The sequence below is a fragment of the Condylura cristata genome, unplaced genomic scaffold, assembly GCF_000260355.1.
Source record: "Condylura cristata isolate star-nosed mole 26May11 unplaced genomic scaffold, ConCri1.0 scaffold00007, whole genome shotgun sequence".
NCBI lineage: Eukaryota > Metazoa > Chordata > Mammalia > Eulipotyphla > Talpidae > Condylura > Condylura cristata.
The window spans coordinates 4,439,328-4,452,096 of NW_004567108.1; the positions used below are offsets into that span (position 1 = coordinate 4,439,328).

A 12,769-nucleotide genomic window follows, 5' to 3' on the forward strand; every position below is an offset into this window, starting at 1 on the left:
CATACCTCTAGCCTACACCCTAGTTCTTGTATGCATAAATAAATAAATCTTTTAAAAATAAAAGTGATCCAACTACTAGTAAGTATATGTCAATTATATGTAATTTAAATAAATGCTGATGGGAAAGGCGTCAGAAAGAGATGGGGGACTTAGGGAAAAGAATCCCAGATTTGGGGCCATATTATTATCATTTCCATAGTAGTGCTATGTAGTCTGGACATGAATTGGTCATTCAAAATGTTCTCATTAGCCAAAGACTAATATTGCAAAGAAAACAGAAAAGCTTCACAGTTCCATGCTCTAGAAGTTGAGTCTGGAGACCGATTTCATTCCTACACTGCAGTAATCCATCACACATGACTAAATCATGTTAAAGATAATGGATAAATGGAGGAGAAAGTGGAGGGAGGTTGAGATAAATGCATTTTCCTCCTATCCAAGAAAGATTTCTTATTTCATGATGAAGAGTAGACCAGTTAAAGATAACGTTAATAATCCAAGATACAACCATAAAACAAGGTCAAGAGATAAGCAGAAGTCTAACTGTTTGTCCTTGGAAATCTTCACAGCTGGGTAATTCCAAACTGCAAGTTTCCGTCATCATTTAAACAAACAAGGGCAAAATTTTCACCATTTTTAAATTTAAAAATCTATAAATACATCACACACTCATTTGACTAGAAAACAAATTCCCCATGACAACAGTACAATGGCAAAAAGAATTTCATGTTTCCTGGCATAAAAGCAAACTGTTTAAAATAATGTATGAGGGTAAATTTAGCTCAGCTTTTCAATGCATTTAAATGCATAAGGCAATTAATAATCTCTTGACACTTCCCTAGGGCAAACTAGAGCCTTCTGGACCTTCCCTGGCCCGTCACTGAGAACTCAAAAACACATGAGTGTGTCTTGGGAGGGCTTCTAGGGCTTCTTAGCTCTAGAAGAGGTGAGATAATGTACAATAGTAGCAACACCTGCCTTCCCTCCTGTTTATTATAATACTGATGTCTTTGAAATAACAAAAAATTACGAGTGAACTATATGTGTCACAAAGAGCTCAGCTGACAAAAGCAAAGGTGGGAGAAAGCTGATACTTGTGGGCCTGGAGCTGGGAGTCTGTTTTTCAAATGGCTGCCCTTTAAATAGTTACCTAACAGCTGTCTCCTCAGAGCTCTTAAGGTCTGAAACATAATAACTGTATGCTGACCCCTTCAGGCAAGCAGGGCCTGTATCTACTAGGGGGTGTGCGGGGAAATCCTGTCTCCAACTTCAGCCCCTACCTGGATCTTCCCCAGCACCTCAAAATCAACGTATCACCACATGCTCTCCTGCTCTCCTCACTCCCCACAAACTCTTCACTCCTCCTGGGAGCTCATCCCAGCAATCAATGAAGGAATCATCTCAGCAGCAATTACCGAACTGGTCCTTACAATCATTTCCACATCCAACATGGGTAAATTCTACTTGAAGTTCAAGGTCACTGTTTGATGTAACCCCTCTTCTCTGAATAGTGAGATGCTGGAGGAGAGTTTGTCTTTTTCATGGAACTTAATGTCACAACTTTTCAAATTGTCCTCCCTGCTGCCTGTCAATCCTGGACAGGTATGTTGTCTGTACTATGTGATTTAAAATTTTATCTAGAATGTCTGCCTCCCCAAAGAAATGTGTCGAAATAATTCTTGACTCTCTTGGTGATGTTTTGCCACCCACATGCTTGCTGATCTTGATCTGTGTTCACCCCTTAGATGACATCACCTTCTGTCTCAGTGGTTGAAACCACAATACAAGTAATAAAGCGAAGTACATAATGTATTGATTTAATTATGTCTGTCTCCCCAGTCTAGTGTGAGAGAGGCAGGCTTCTTGTTGATCTAGCTCATCTTTGCAGCTCAGGCCCAGAGAAGAGTGTGGCGCAATGTGTTTATCAGTAAATATATGATACACAGGTAAATCAAGCGAGACAAGGAAACTGGGAATCCTCTCTAACTTTTTCTCTCTCTCCTCGTCCTCTCCTCCAATAACACCACTCAGCCCACAAGTCCCATCAGTTCTGCTTCTTGACCACATGTCCTCAAACTGTCTATTCCCACCTTTACTATCTCAGTCCAGCTTAATCGCCCTTCTGCAGCATCTCTTCTTGGTCTCTCTGAGCACCTCTCTCCTCCATCTTACGGCCCACTCTGCAGCAGGGATGAACTTCCTAGCAGGTGAGGTAATCCTCTCAATATTCCAGTGGTTCCCCATTAATGATTTAACAAGCAACTCCACAGTCCTTCCTGCTCACTTCTCCTGTCTAATTTGTAAACACTTCTTCTCCACCTCCTGTTCCAACCCCTCGAGGTCCTGGGTCCTGATTCCTTCACGCTCAGTCAACAGAGACAGACACAGAGCAATGCTCCTATCCAAGCAGGTTTACAGTGTCATTACCAGACCCTTCACTACACGCTCTCAGAACACTCATGTCTGAGCCAGAAAATCTCTCAGGCTTAGCACTAGACAAACACACGGATGAAATATCAATTTAGATAAATGATTTCCACTAATGTCTCAACCCAGCTTATCGCTAAAAATTTGAAATCTCAAGCAAGGATCTGGACTAAAGGTAGTTTAAGTTTCTGGGGGTAGGTGATGATTTGACTCTGAAATCTGAAAACAGTCGTCAGCATGACATTACCAAAGCAATAGATACAATGTGAGCAAAACCAGCCTTGATGTCACACAGGACACCAGAGTCCAGCCCAGTTAGAAAGACACACAACGGCCCTCCCTGGTGGCGCAGTGGGTTAAAGCACAGCACTGAGAACCCAAAGCCGCTTCTGCATGAGTTCGATCCCCGCCTGCCCCGGAGGTGACCACAGGGCGTGGCAGACCTCTCCTGACCTGCCCGCTGCTCCCCTCAGCAGTGTACTTCGTCGATCTGCCTGTTCTGCTCCCCACTCTGTCTCTGGTGAATCCTCTCACCCTCCACATCTCTGGCCTGTACCCCGGTTCTGTATAAATAAATAAATCTTTAAAAAAAGAAAAAAAAAAGAAAGACACACAAGCCAGACAGGTCAAAGTCCAGACAGACTTAGCCATGGCAGTGGCACAGGGTCCCTGTCACTACCCCAAGGGGGCGGGGAGGTCCTAGAACCGGTGCACCTCAGTTTTCTGAATTCATTAAACAGAAACTCTATAATCCCCCCAAATTAATATAAACATTAAGCTCCCCAAGGAGTGGGCATCTCTTTCATTATGCTGATTTCTCTCTTTTTAAGATTTCCTTTTATTTATTTACACAAACAAGAGCTGGTGTGTAGGCCAGAGGTGTGGGGTGGGGGGAGGGTGAGAGGCTTCCCAGAGACAGAGCAGGGAGTGGAACAGGCGGATCCACAAAGTCCACTGCTGTGGGGAGCAGCAGGGAGACAGGGGAGGTCTGCTGCGCCCTGGGGGTCCCTCCCTGGAGGGGATCAACTCGTGCTGCAGGGGCTGCCGGTAGCTTCATAGTGCTGAGATTTACTCCTTGTACCTTGAGGAAGGCCCCAGCATTACCGTGATTTCTATGATGCCCTAAGGACACTACTTCCCTTTCTATTCTGGACTCCAAAATATTTCGATTACACTACGAGATGTAGTGTAATCGAGGGGGTCCCCCACATTGAGGGGTCCGGCAGGCCACGCACAGTTGCTGCATGTGTTCACTGTCCAATTCTTGGCTTCACCTTCGCACAATTCTTTTCTCAGAATGGGACACAGCACAAAATGGGCATAACTTACACGGCTTGGCATAACAGCTTAGGCAGGCTCTATGTCTCAAAATGGTTCAAGCTGCTACTTTCTACCTTTTATTATTTTTGTGACTTGATCTAAGTCTTCTAGTATTTCTGAGCAGGGAATTGGGGTTTGTGTAACGATACACAGCCATGTGCATACATGTCTGCCTGTACACTGCAGAATGTTAATCATAGATGATATATATTAAAGTGCTTGGTGAGCTTAGCACATTATAAATATAGAAAGATATTTTGCTATTACCATTCATAATATTTCTTAGATCACTGTAAATAAGTATATCTATTTACACTGAAATACAAAATTTCAGATTTATTTCATTTTAGATTTTCATGTAAAGATAAAAAGGGAAAACAAAGGCTCTCTATTACAAAACCTACTGCCTAAATAATGTCTTCCTGTTTCATTTTATAATTTACCAAAACTAAAATGAACAGTCTTAAGTTAGCAAAGTTTAAAATGCCCAACAGTACAGCATAAAAAGGGAAATACAGATAAAAAAGCATGGAAATACACTACATGTAACTGAAAGCTAAAAATAAATCAAATGCAGTAAGTGATAAAACATATTAATGCGGTTACAGAAACGCCAGCACCAGGAGCCGGTGAGCAGACTGCAAAGGGCAACAGAATTCCTCGGCCCAACTGTCCACCCTCGGCCTGACTGTCCAGCGGGCTCCACCGCCATGGTGAGAGCTCAAGGAATAACCTCCTTCACCCAGTGCATTAGTGTGAGCAGTGAAAGCTGACGTTGGCAGAGAGCTCCACCATGAAGCTACTTTCACGTGTTATCTCTTCTGATTCTCTGCTAGAAACCACTCTTTAAACCATGTGATGTGGTAACAAACGTGTCTTCTGCAGTCACACAGCTCCCCGCAGGAAGCAAGGATGAGATCAGAAGCACAGCGGGGGCCCAGCAAGGACTCCACAAAGCAACTCCATAATGACCTGCCTCCCCGATTAATCTCTTGCATAAGATGTCATTTGGGATAGTGGTTCTGAGTCTCGAGGGAAATGTGGAATTTCTTTCCTAGCTCTATGATTTTCATTTTAAAAAGCTGTTGTCTCATTTGCAAAATGGTTGATGTTCAAAACGCTCTGAGATTGTCTTTAGAAGATATCAAACTTTGCGGAAATGTTCCTAATTCATTTTCACTTTCTCCTTCTTACCATGTAGCCTCATTTGAATTCGTTAAGCTATGTATGGATTACTTTCAAAAGCAGGAAAGCATTAAAACAATATTTGCTTTGGAAAAAGAAAAAAGAGACCTCCCTCTCAAAAAGCCAAATGAATTCATCTATCCAAAACATAGGGTGACTATAAAGTTTTCATTCAGTCCACACACTTGACAGTGACAGCAGCTGTCCATAATCATTAACCTAAGATGAGGAAAAGAAACCACCCAGGGCAAAAAGGAGACGTCGAGTGAGTTCTCCCACTTATCGAAGATGTGAGACAGCCTAGCGAAAGGCCAGGAAATCACGTAACAGATGTGTCCTTGGCCAGACCTACGTCCTTGAGCAGACAACGTGGGGGCACCAGGGGTGGGCAGTGTCAATGTTGTCATCTGTAATTCAGTTTGATTTGGCTCCAGCTACATGAGCGACAGCGAGATACATGCTCGACTCCATCAGCCCTGTTTAGTGTGACTGGCTGAAAATTACAGCGAGAAAGTTAATTACAGCAGTTTGGCTAATTGAAAGCTTTCGAAAGCTAATGAGTCTCGCTTAATAGAAAGCCCTGATGCTCAGAAGCCCAAACAGGCGCGAGACCCAGTGGAGCATCCTGGGATGCTCGGAGCAGAGAGAGCAGCAGGGAAGCACTGGCACTAACCTTCGCACGGAAGGAGAGGCAGGGGCTGGGCAGAAGTCACGAGACCCAGGAGCAGGACTCTAAAATAGTGAGTTTTTACATTTCAAAACCTGCTTTATTATTCTCCGAAGTACTGGACTTCAATTTGGTGCCAACTCTGAAAGTGTATTGCAATAGGGGTGTTGAGAGGCTTCACCAGAGACAGAGTGGGGAGCAGAACAGGTAGATGGGTGAAGCACACTGCTGAGGGGAGCAGCGGGCGGGCCAGGAGAGGTCTGCAGCGCCTTGGGGGTCACCCCCGGGGTGGGGATTGAACTCATGGGGCTTACTTGCAGTGCTGCGCTTTAACCTGTTGCGCCACCAGGGAGGGCCAGTGTGTAGCTTTTTTAAAGAAATTAGTCATGTGATATAGATATAGATATAGATCATGATTTTTACTGCCTTGACAGTGTAAATATCACCAAGAGTTAATGACAAAAGCACAGTTCCGGGTCCTCCCCGGTGGCGCAGTGGGTTAAAGCACAGCACTGCAAGCGACCCGCAGCCGCTTCAGTGCGAGTTGGATCCTCGGCCCGGAGGTGACTCACATGGCGTGGCAGACTTCTCCTGACCCACTCGCTGTTCCCCTCAGCCCACCCCTGCACCTCTGACCTGTACCCCAGTTCTGTATGAATAAAATAAATCTTTAAAAAAATTAAAAAGATCTTGTTATATAATAGAGTTCACAAGGTCTTTGTCCCCGTTTCAATGGAGGGGCTTTATACCTCTGGAGTTCCCTTATGTGCACTGATGTTCAGCACAGGATTATTTACAATAGTCAGGTTACAGACATAGCTTACATGCTCAAGAACAGATGATCAGGAAGATGTAATATAAACCCCATGGAATGCCATTCAACCATTGAAAAAAGGTAAACTCTTGCCATTTGTCACAAGAATGGAACTGGAGGGATTACACCAGGTGAAATAAGTCAGAAGACAAATATTGGATGGTGTCACATCCAGGTCGAACATAGATAAAGCCAGACCAGTAACAAGCCCTGGAAATTTGACTGTAGAACTAAGGCAAGCAGAGCAGGAGAAGTGGGAGGGGCAAGAACAGAAGGGAAGGGACCATGATGGCTTAGTGGTGGTTGACGTGTGGTAACGCCACCTGTAGAGGGAGGTCCCGAAACTCAAGACAAACAATGATGTAAACCAGCGTCACATCAATGAAAAAAAAAAGACGTCATAAAGCCAGGGAATACTATTCACCCCTAAAGAAAGATGCAATGCCATCATGTACTGCAAATGGAAGGTGTTTGAGGCGGTTGTGTGTAGAAAAACAAGTCAGAACGACAAAGACAAATATTGGACATTGACATAGTAAACAACTTGAGAAAATAAATGCTTATGAAATTTAGCAGATATTAATAAACGGAGAGTTCTGAGATTAAGAAAGAGTGACAGGAAGAAAGGATGAAAAGGACATAAGGAAAGATGGTGGGAAGAAGATTTTAAGTAATTATTTGTAAGCATATTGATATTCAATTTCAATCAATGCATTTCAATAATGCTAAAAAATATATACCTTGGATTATACCTTTGTTCATTATGATCATCCCCTCTGACCATTTCTGCCAGAAAGAGGCCATGTGATTGGGGTGGGGGGAGCTTTGGCCCATCTCCAGGAGGAGATGGTTTGGAGATTGAGTAACGTTGAGATTAAGTTCAATCATATGGTTAATAATTCAATCAATCATGCCAAATCAATCCATATAACTAAACCTCAATAAAACCTCTGAACCTTGAGCTCACACAAGTGCCCACAGGGGTTATGTGTCCATGTGTCTGGAGGGTGTAATGCACCCAGGAACACAGAAGGCTCACACGAGGGCCCTCGCAAACCTTGCCTTCTGCAATACATCTTTTGACTGAGCTTCATTCATATATTTCATAATAAAAACATGCTCACAGGCATATGACCTTCCTGAGTTCCATGAGTCATTCTAGGGAAATACTGAAACAGAGCCCTGGAATCTCCTGAATTCAGAGACAGTTGCTCTGCAGAACAGAAGTCCCAGGAGTCTGTGCCCCTGCAGCCAGGGGCATCGCAGAGAAAGTCTTGCAGGTGAGGTCAGACCAAGGCCAACTCATTATTATCGGAATTGCATTCAACTCTGAAGTTGAATCCAGTCTCAAGAAATGTGAATACCTAGACAATTCCTCTATATAATATGAGACTCACAATTTGCCGTAACATTTTATAACCTGCATCTGTAAGATGACTGTGATCTGTAAGTAGACTGGTAAGTTACTATATAATCTAAGCATACTTGTTAAAGGTAAAAGTAGAATGTTTAAAGAGTAAATTTTCTTTAAGTGAAACTAATTAGAATTCTTTAAAAGTGAAGCAATATCAAAGAAATGCATACAGCATTAGCATTTCTCTAGCCTAGGGTAATGCGAATATACTGCTCCCCAAACACAAAAATACCACCGCTGAGTCATTACAGTTTGGAGGTGACCTTCCACCCACACCTTCCTACCACAAGACTGTGCAAGTGGTCCACATTTAATAGAAGGTTAACCGTAATTGGAAATCCCATCTCTAACAGAGGAGCATAATGTGGTTTGACAGTCTTATTTAGAAACTTAATCAATGGCCTTCACTTATTGGCATTCTGCATTCACCAATTACATTAGTGATAAAAAGTCATGACTTATTCATGCTCTCAACAATCTTCATTGTCCTTTAGTGTTTCCATTCCAATAACTACAGGACAATAAGGTTAATCAAAAAAGGAAAGTTCTTTGGATTTGGAATCCTCCCAAAAGCTCCCTTCCGTTTTTAACTTATGAAACCTTTCTCAGCTGTTCATGCATTAATGTTCTAATGACATTGGACCTGCAAATAACGGAAGCATGTGCTGACATGGAGGAATTCTTCCCCAGTTTCCACGGAGTCTTAAACAACTTAGCAATGGCAAAAAATGAACCAGCCTATGTCACTCTTGGCAAAAGTCTGCACTCAACAAAAGCAGTGCCAACTTAAGAGATTTGTTACTGATACTCCTCAAAGATGTGACTAAGTATAAGCTTCCAACATGTTATCCTTTGTTGCAATGGATAAAGCACAACACACATCATTATGGAATATGAAGTCAGGAAGCAACAAGATAAAAGTGGCCATGTAGGAACTAGAGACTGGAAGAGAATCAGCCTTGAGCCCAGGCCAGGGGCGGGGCTGGGGGCCGGGGTGGGCGGGGTTTCAACACCCATAGCCTAGAGTGGAATTGCGAAGAAGACTGTGTGGAGGTGGACAGGGAGAATGAAAAAAAAGAGACACGAAAAGTGTTTCTTTAGCTACATTAACATGACCACTTCTTCCTCAGCTTCAATGGAACTAGTTGTCTTAAGCAACTAGCGACAGAGAAAAAGAACCAGCCAGCCACTCCAAACCTACCTCATTCTTGGCCAGTTTCACTGACAGAAGCAGTCTAAATGTAAGAGACTTGTTACTGTTACTACATTGATGTATCAACAGAGACACATCAAAGATGACACCAGCCCTCCCTGGTGGCGCAGCGGGTTAAAGCGCAGCACTAAGAAGCTAAAGCCACTTCAGCATGAGTTCAATCCCCAGCCCAGAGGTGATCCAAATGGTGCAGCAGACCTCTCCTGACCCGCCCACTGCTCCCCTCAGCAGTGTACCTCAACGATCTACCTGTTCTGCTCCCCACTTTGTCCCTGGTGAATCCTCTCACTGCCCCTGCACCTCTAGCCTGTACCCCAGTTCTGTATTCATATATAAATAAATCTTTAAAAGATGACACCTGGATTCCAGGCTAATGGCTGGAATAACAGTACCCTGGCCGCTGCCGGACCGGGGGAACAAGTATTTCTCTCATTTTGGGATTTTCCGTGTTCATACCTTTTTACATGGACATTTTAAACAGTGTTAGGCCTTTCCCTGCCTAATATATTGTCCCCCCTACAGTGTAAGCTTACGTATTATCATCTTGCTAGGTACAGTTTCCTCCGCAAATGAATAATAAAGCGAAGAGCAGACGCGCCCTGTGGGCACAGCCAAACAGCCCAGAGAGTTAAGTGTCCGACGTTTATCACGAACGTGGCTTTGCCCACAGCACCCACGGGCCGTACCTGAAACATCTGAGGGGTGGTTGCAGAAGAGAAATTCAGACTCTTGATCATGTGACTTTCCGGATCGTATTTTGACATAAATCCTTTGATGATGACCGTCTTGGCTGTCCCCTGTTCACCTATTAACAACACAGCCTGAAAGAAGAGTTGGGAAAGAAATCTAAGCGATATGATAAAATGATTGTATGGTCTGTATTGTGTTCCCCAGATTTCATATATTCAAGCCTTCACCACCAGCACCTCCAAATGTGACTGTAATTGGAAATGGGGTCTTTAAGTAGGTGAGGAAGGTGACGTGAGCCCCAGCTCAGCCTAAGAAGCATCCTTACAGGTGAGGATGTTTCAGTCCACAAAGAAGGGACAGGGGTGCACTTCCCCAGATAAACACCTCAAGGCACAGCAGCTGGGGGCAAGGAGAGAGACTTCAGCAGGAAATGCACCTGCAGACACCTTGATCTTGGGCTTCAAACCTCCAGACTGTCAGAGCAGAAATGACTGTCCTATAAACCTTTGGTATTTTGTTACGGCTGCCCTGGGGGACTATTCCAATGGCCAAAAGACAAGATTTTCCCTCAGGAAAACAAGTCAAAATGTACTTTCTCAAACCCAATTCATGGTAAGCAATTCCTTCTGAGTCACAGCCATTCCACTCTCACAGTGTTTCCAGGGAGTATTAAAAGTATGGTCATTTGGGTAAGGTTTGCTAAATAGCAACATAAAACATGGTGAAATGAAACAAAAGAGGCTTTGTGTCTTCAAGTGATCTCTAGAAATAGATTTTTTTTCTTATGAAATGGATCATACCTTGCCTTGCTTCGCGATGGTTTTGATGAGAAAGTCAGTCCTCACGTTGTCCACGTTTGGCACCAGGATGGAGCTGTATTCTGGGGTGACATCAGATGGATACCCGTACTCCTCTGTGCAGGAGTTCCAGTGCGCCCAGCCCCCTGCGTGAACAGAGAGGTCTGCATCTCCATGGCCTTTGATAACAATGTGACCTCAGCTGTGCTGAAGGTCCTGACCCCAAGGAGCATCTTCCCAAAAGATCACCAGTACCTGAGATCTAAGCATCCACGAGTCTGTCAGCAAAGCTGACACTTCCTAAGTAATTATTTCTAAGAGGTGGTGTTGGAAAACTCTTGCAAGTACTTTTTTTTTTTTCATTTTCTTTCTTTCTTTCTTTCTTTTTTTTTTTTTTTGTAATTTTTGCATAAAAAAACTTTGGTGCAGGCCAGAAGTGCAGGGGCAGTGAGAGGAATCACAAGAGACCAGGTGGGGAGCAGAACAGGCAGATCTACTGAAACACACTGCTGACTGGAGCAGCGGGGAGACAGGAGAGGTCTGTTGCATCCTGTGGGTCACTCCCTGGCCAGGGATGGAACTTAGGCCCTCGCAGTGATAATGCTGAGACTTAACTTTAGGCTACGTGGGAGGCCCAAATTTTCTTTTTGAATGAGTAGGTTTTCAAAAACATAAAGTGTCTCTAAAACTTCAGAACACAGTAACAGAAGCAAGTATCTAAAATCTAAAATCATTTGAAATATCTAATCTGACAAGTTTTTCATGACACACTTCCTAGTTGTAAAGACTGAAAAGATCCAAAGTAAACAATACATAACTGTCGTGCATACGCGCACCTTACATTTACCGTGCACATAGAAACAAACTCAGAGCAGCACCGATGCCTGGCAACACACAAATATCCGGTAAAATCATACTTCACACTTCGTAATTTTTATGTAAATGACTAATGATAGCAAAGGGATAGCTGAAATAGACCTAATTTTTTAAATTTGTTTTAAAGTAGTAAATGTTCAGCTCACCATACATTCAACAGGGGCAAATGTGCGTTTGGAACCCTATCAAACTGTGAAAATAAAGATTTCACTGGTCTTCACACATGAAAACGTGTGTTTCCATTTTACTGATAGTTTGACCATTTAGGGGAATGTGTGTTTACATGTCCACGCACACGCATGCCTGTAGATATGGTGCGTGTATACATGTGTATGTATATATTTTGTGTGTGCGTGTGTATATGTGTGTGTGTGTGTATACACATCTGCATGTGTGTGTGCCTGTATATATACACACCCTGTGTGCATGGCCATCACTCATTAGGACAATACCCGCCCCGCCTGCTGTATTTGAAGGAAGCGCAACCTCACCCCTGGCGGTGACGTAATAGTCAAACATGGAGTCCTCGGGCGCCAGCAGCGGCGGCAGGTCCAAGGCCAGCGCTTCCTGGGTGCCCAGCCAGTGCTCCAGCCGGCGCCGGCCGCCCAGCTCCAGCACGGCCCCCACGCTCCACATCAGGGCGAACACGTACAGCCTTCCCAGGTGCTCTGCCGTCACCTCCACGCCTTGCTCCTGAGGACAGCAGAAAGCCCGCGGTGACCTGACTCCCCGATCGACACTTTGCATGGAGGTGTCCGAGGACAGCACAGACTTCTAGGGTGCACTTCATGCCGGTGACGACTGGGCGACACGCACCTGGACTTACCTGGACGCACCAGGGCGACACGCCTACACAATGTCAAGGCGCCATCATTTAGTCCTAATAACTAAAGCAGGATAATTTAGACAATGAAAGACGGGAAGCGATCACCCTCAAAAAGGGCCATGTCCCCCAAGACGAGAAGCAAAAGGATGCGTGGAACAAACTGGAACGGGTCTCTAGAGTGGGCCTCTTAAATAAATGCGGGATGCTTACTGGCTCAATAGCGGCTGTTTGGGAACCTGAAACTACATGATAAACCAATCATCATGTGAATGAAGAAAAAACACGCAGGGCCCGTGTTGGACAGACCGGGCCCGTGGCTGATGGTCAGTCTCAGACGCTGTGCTCCAAGCCGGGCTCCTGAGAGCCGCGGGGCGGGAGGACCTACCTTCGGAGGGATCAGGCCTTGGAGCATGTTGATACTCTGCATGACCACGGAGGCCTCCAGCATCTCCATCTTGAATTCTAAGTTCTGAACACTGAAGCGATACAGGTCGGGGAAAGACTTGGTGTACAGCTCGCGGAGGGTGTCAGCTTCTTGAG

The 12,769-nt window shown here is 44.4% G+C and overlaps 1 protein-coding gene across 1 annotated transcript in view; it reads right to left on the reverse strand.

Annotated features, from left to right (window-relative positions):
- The window catches only part of DNAH5 (dynein, axonemal, heavy chain 5), a 177,687-nt gene that overhangs the window by 75,063 nt on the left and 89,855 nt on the right, over positions 1-12,769 (reverse strand). The window contains exons 45-48 of the mRNA XM_004678397.1: positions 12,615-12,769; positions 11,895-12,096; positions 10,531-10,673; positions 9,727-9,861 (exon numbers count right to left, since the gene is read on the reverse strand). Of these exons, the coding sequence (XP_004678454.1) occupies positions 9,727-9,861; positions 10,531-10,673; positions 11,895-12,096; positions 12,615-12,769 (635 nt within the window). The remainder of the gene's footprint in view (positions 1-9,726; positions 9,862-10,530; positions 10,674-11,894; positions 12,097-12,614) is intronic.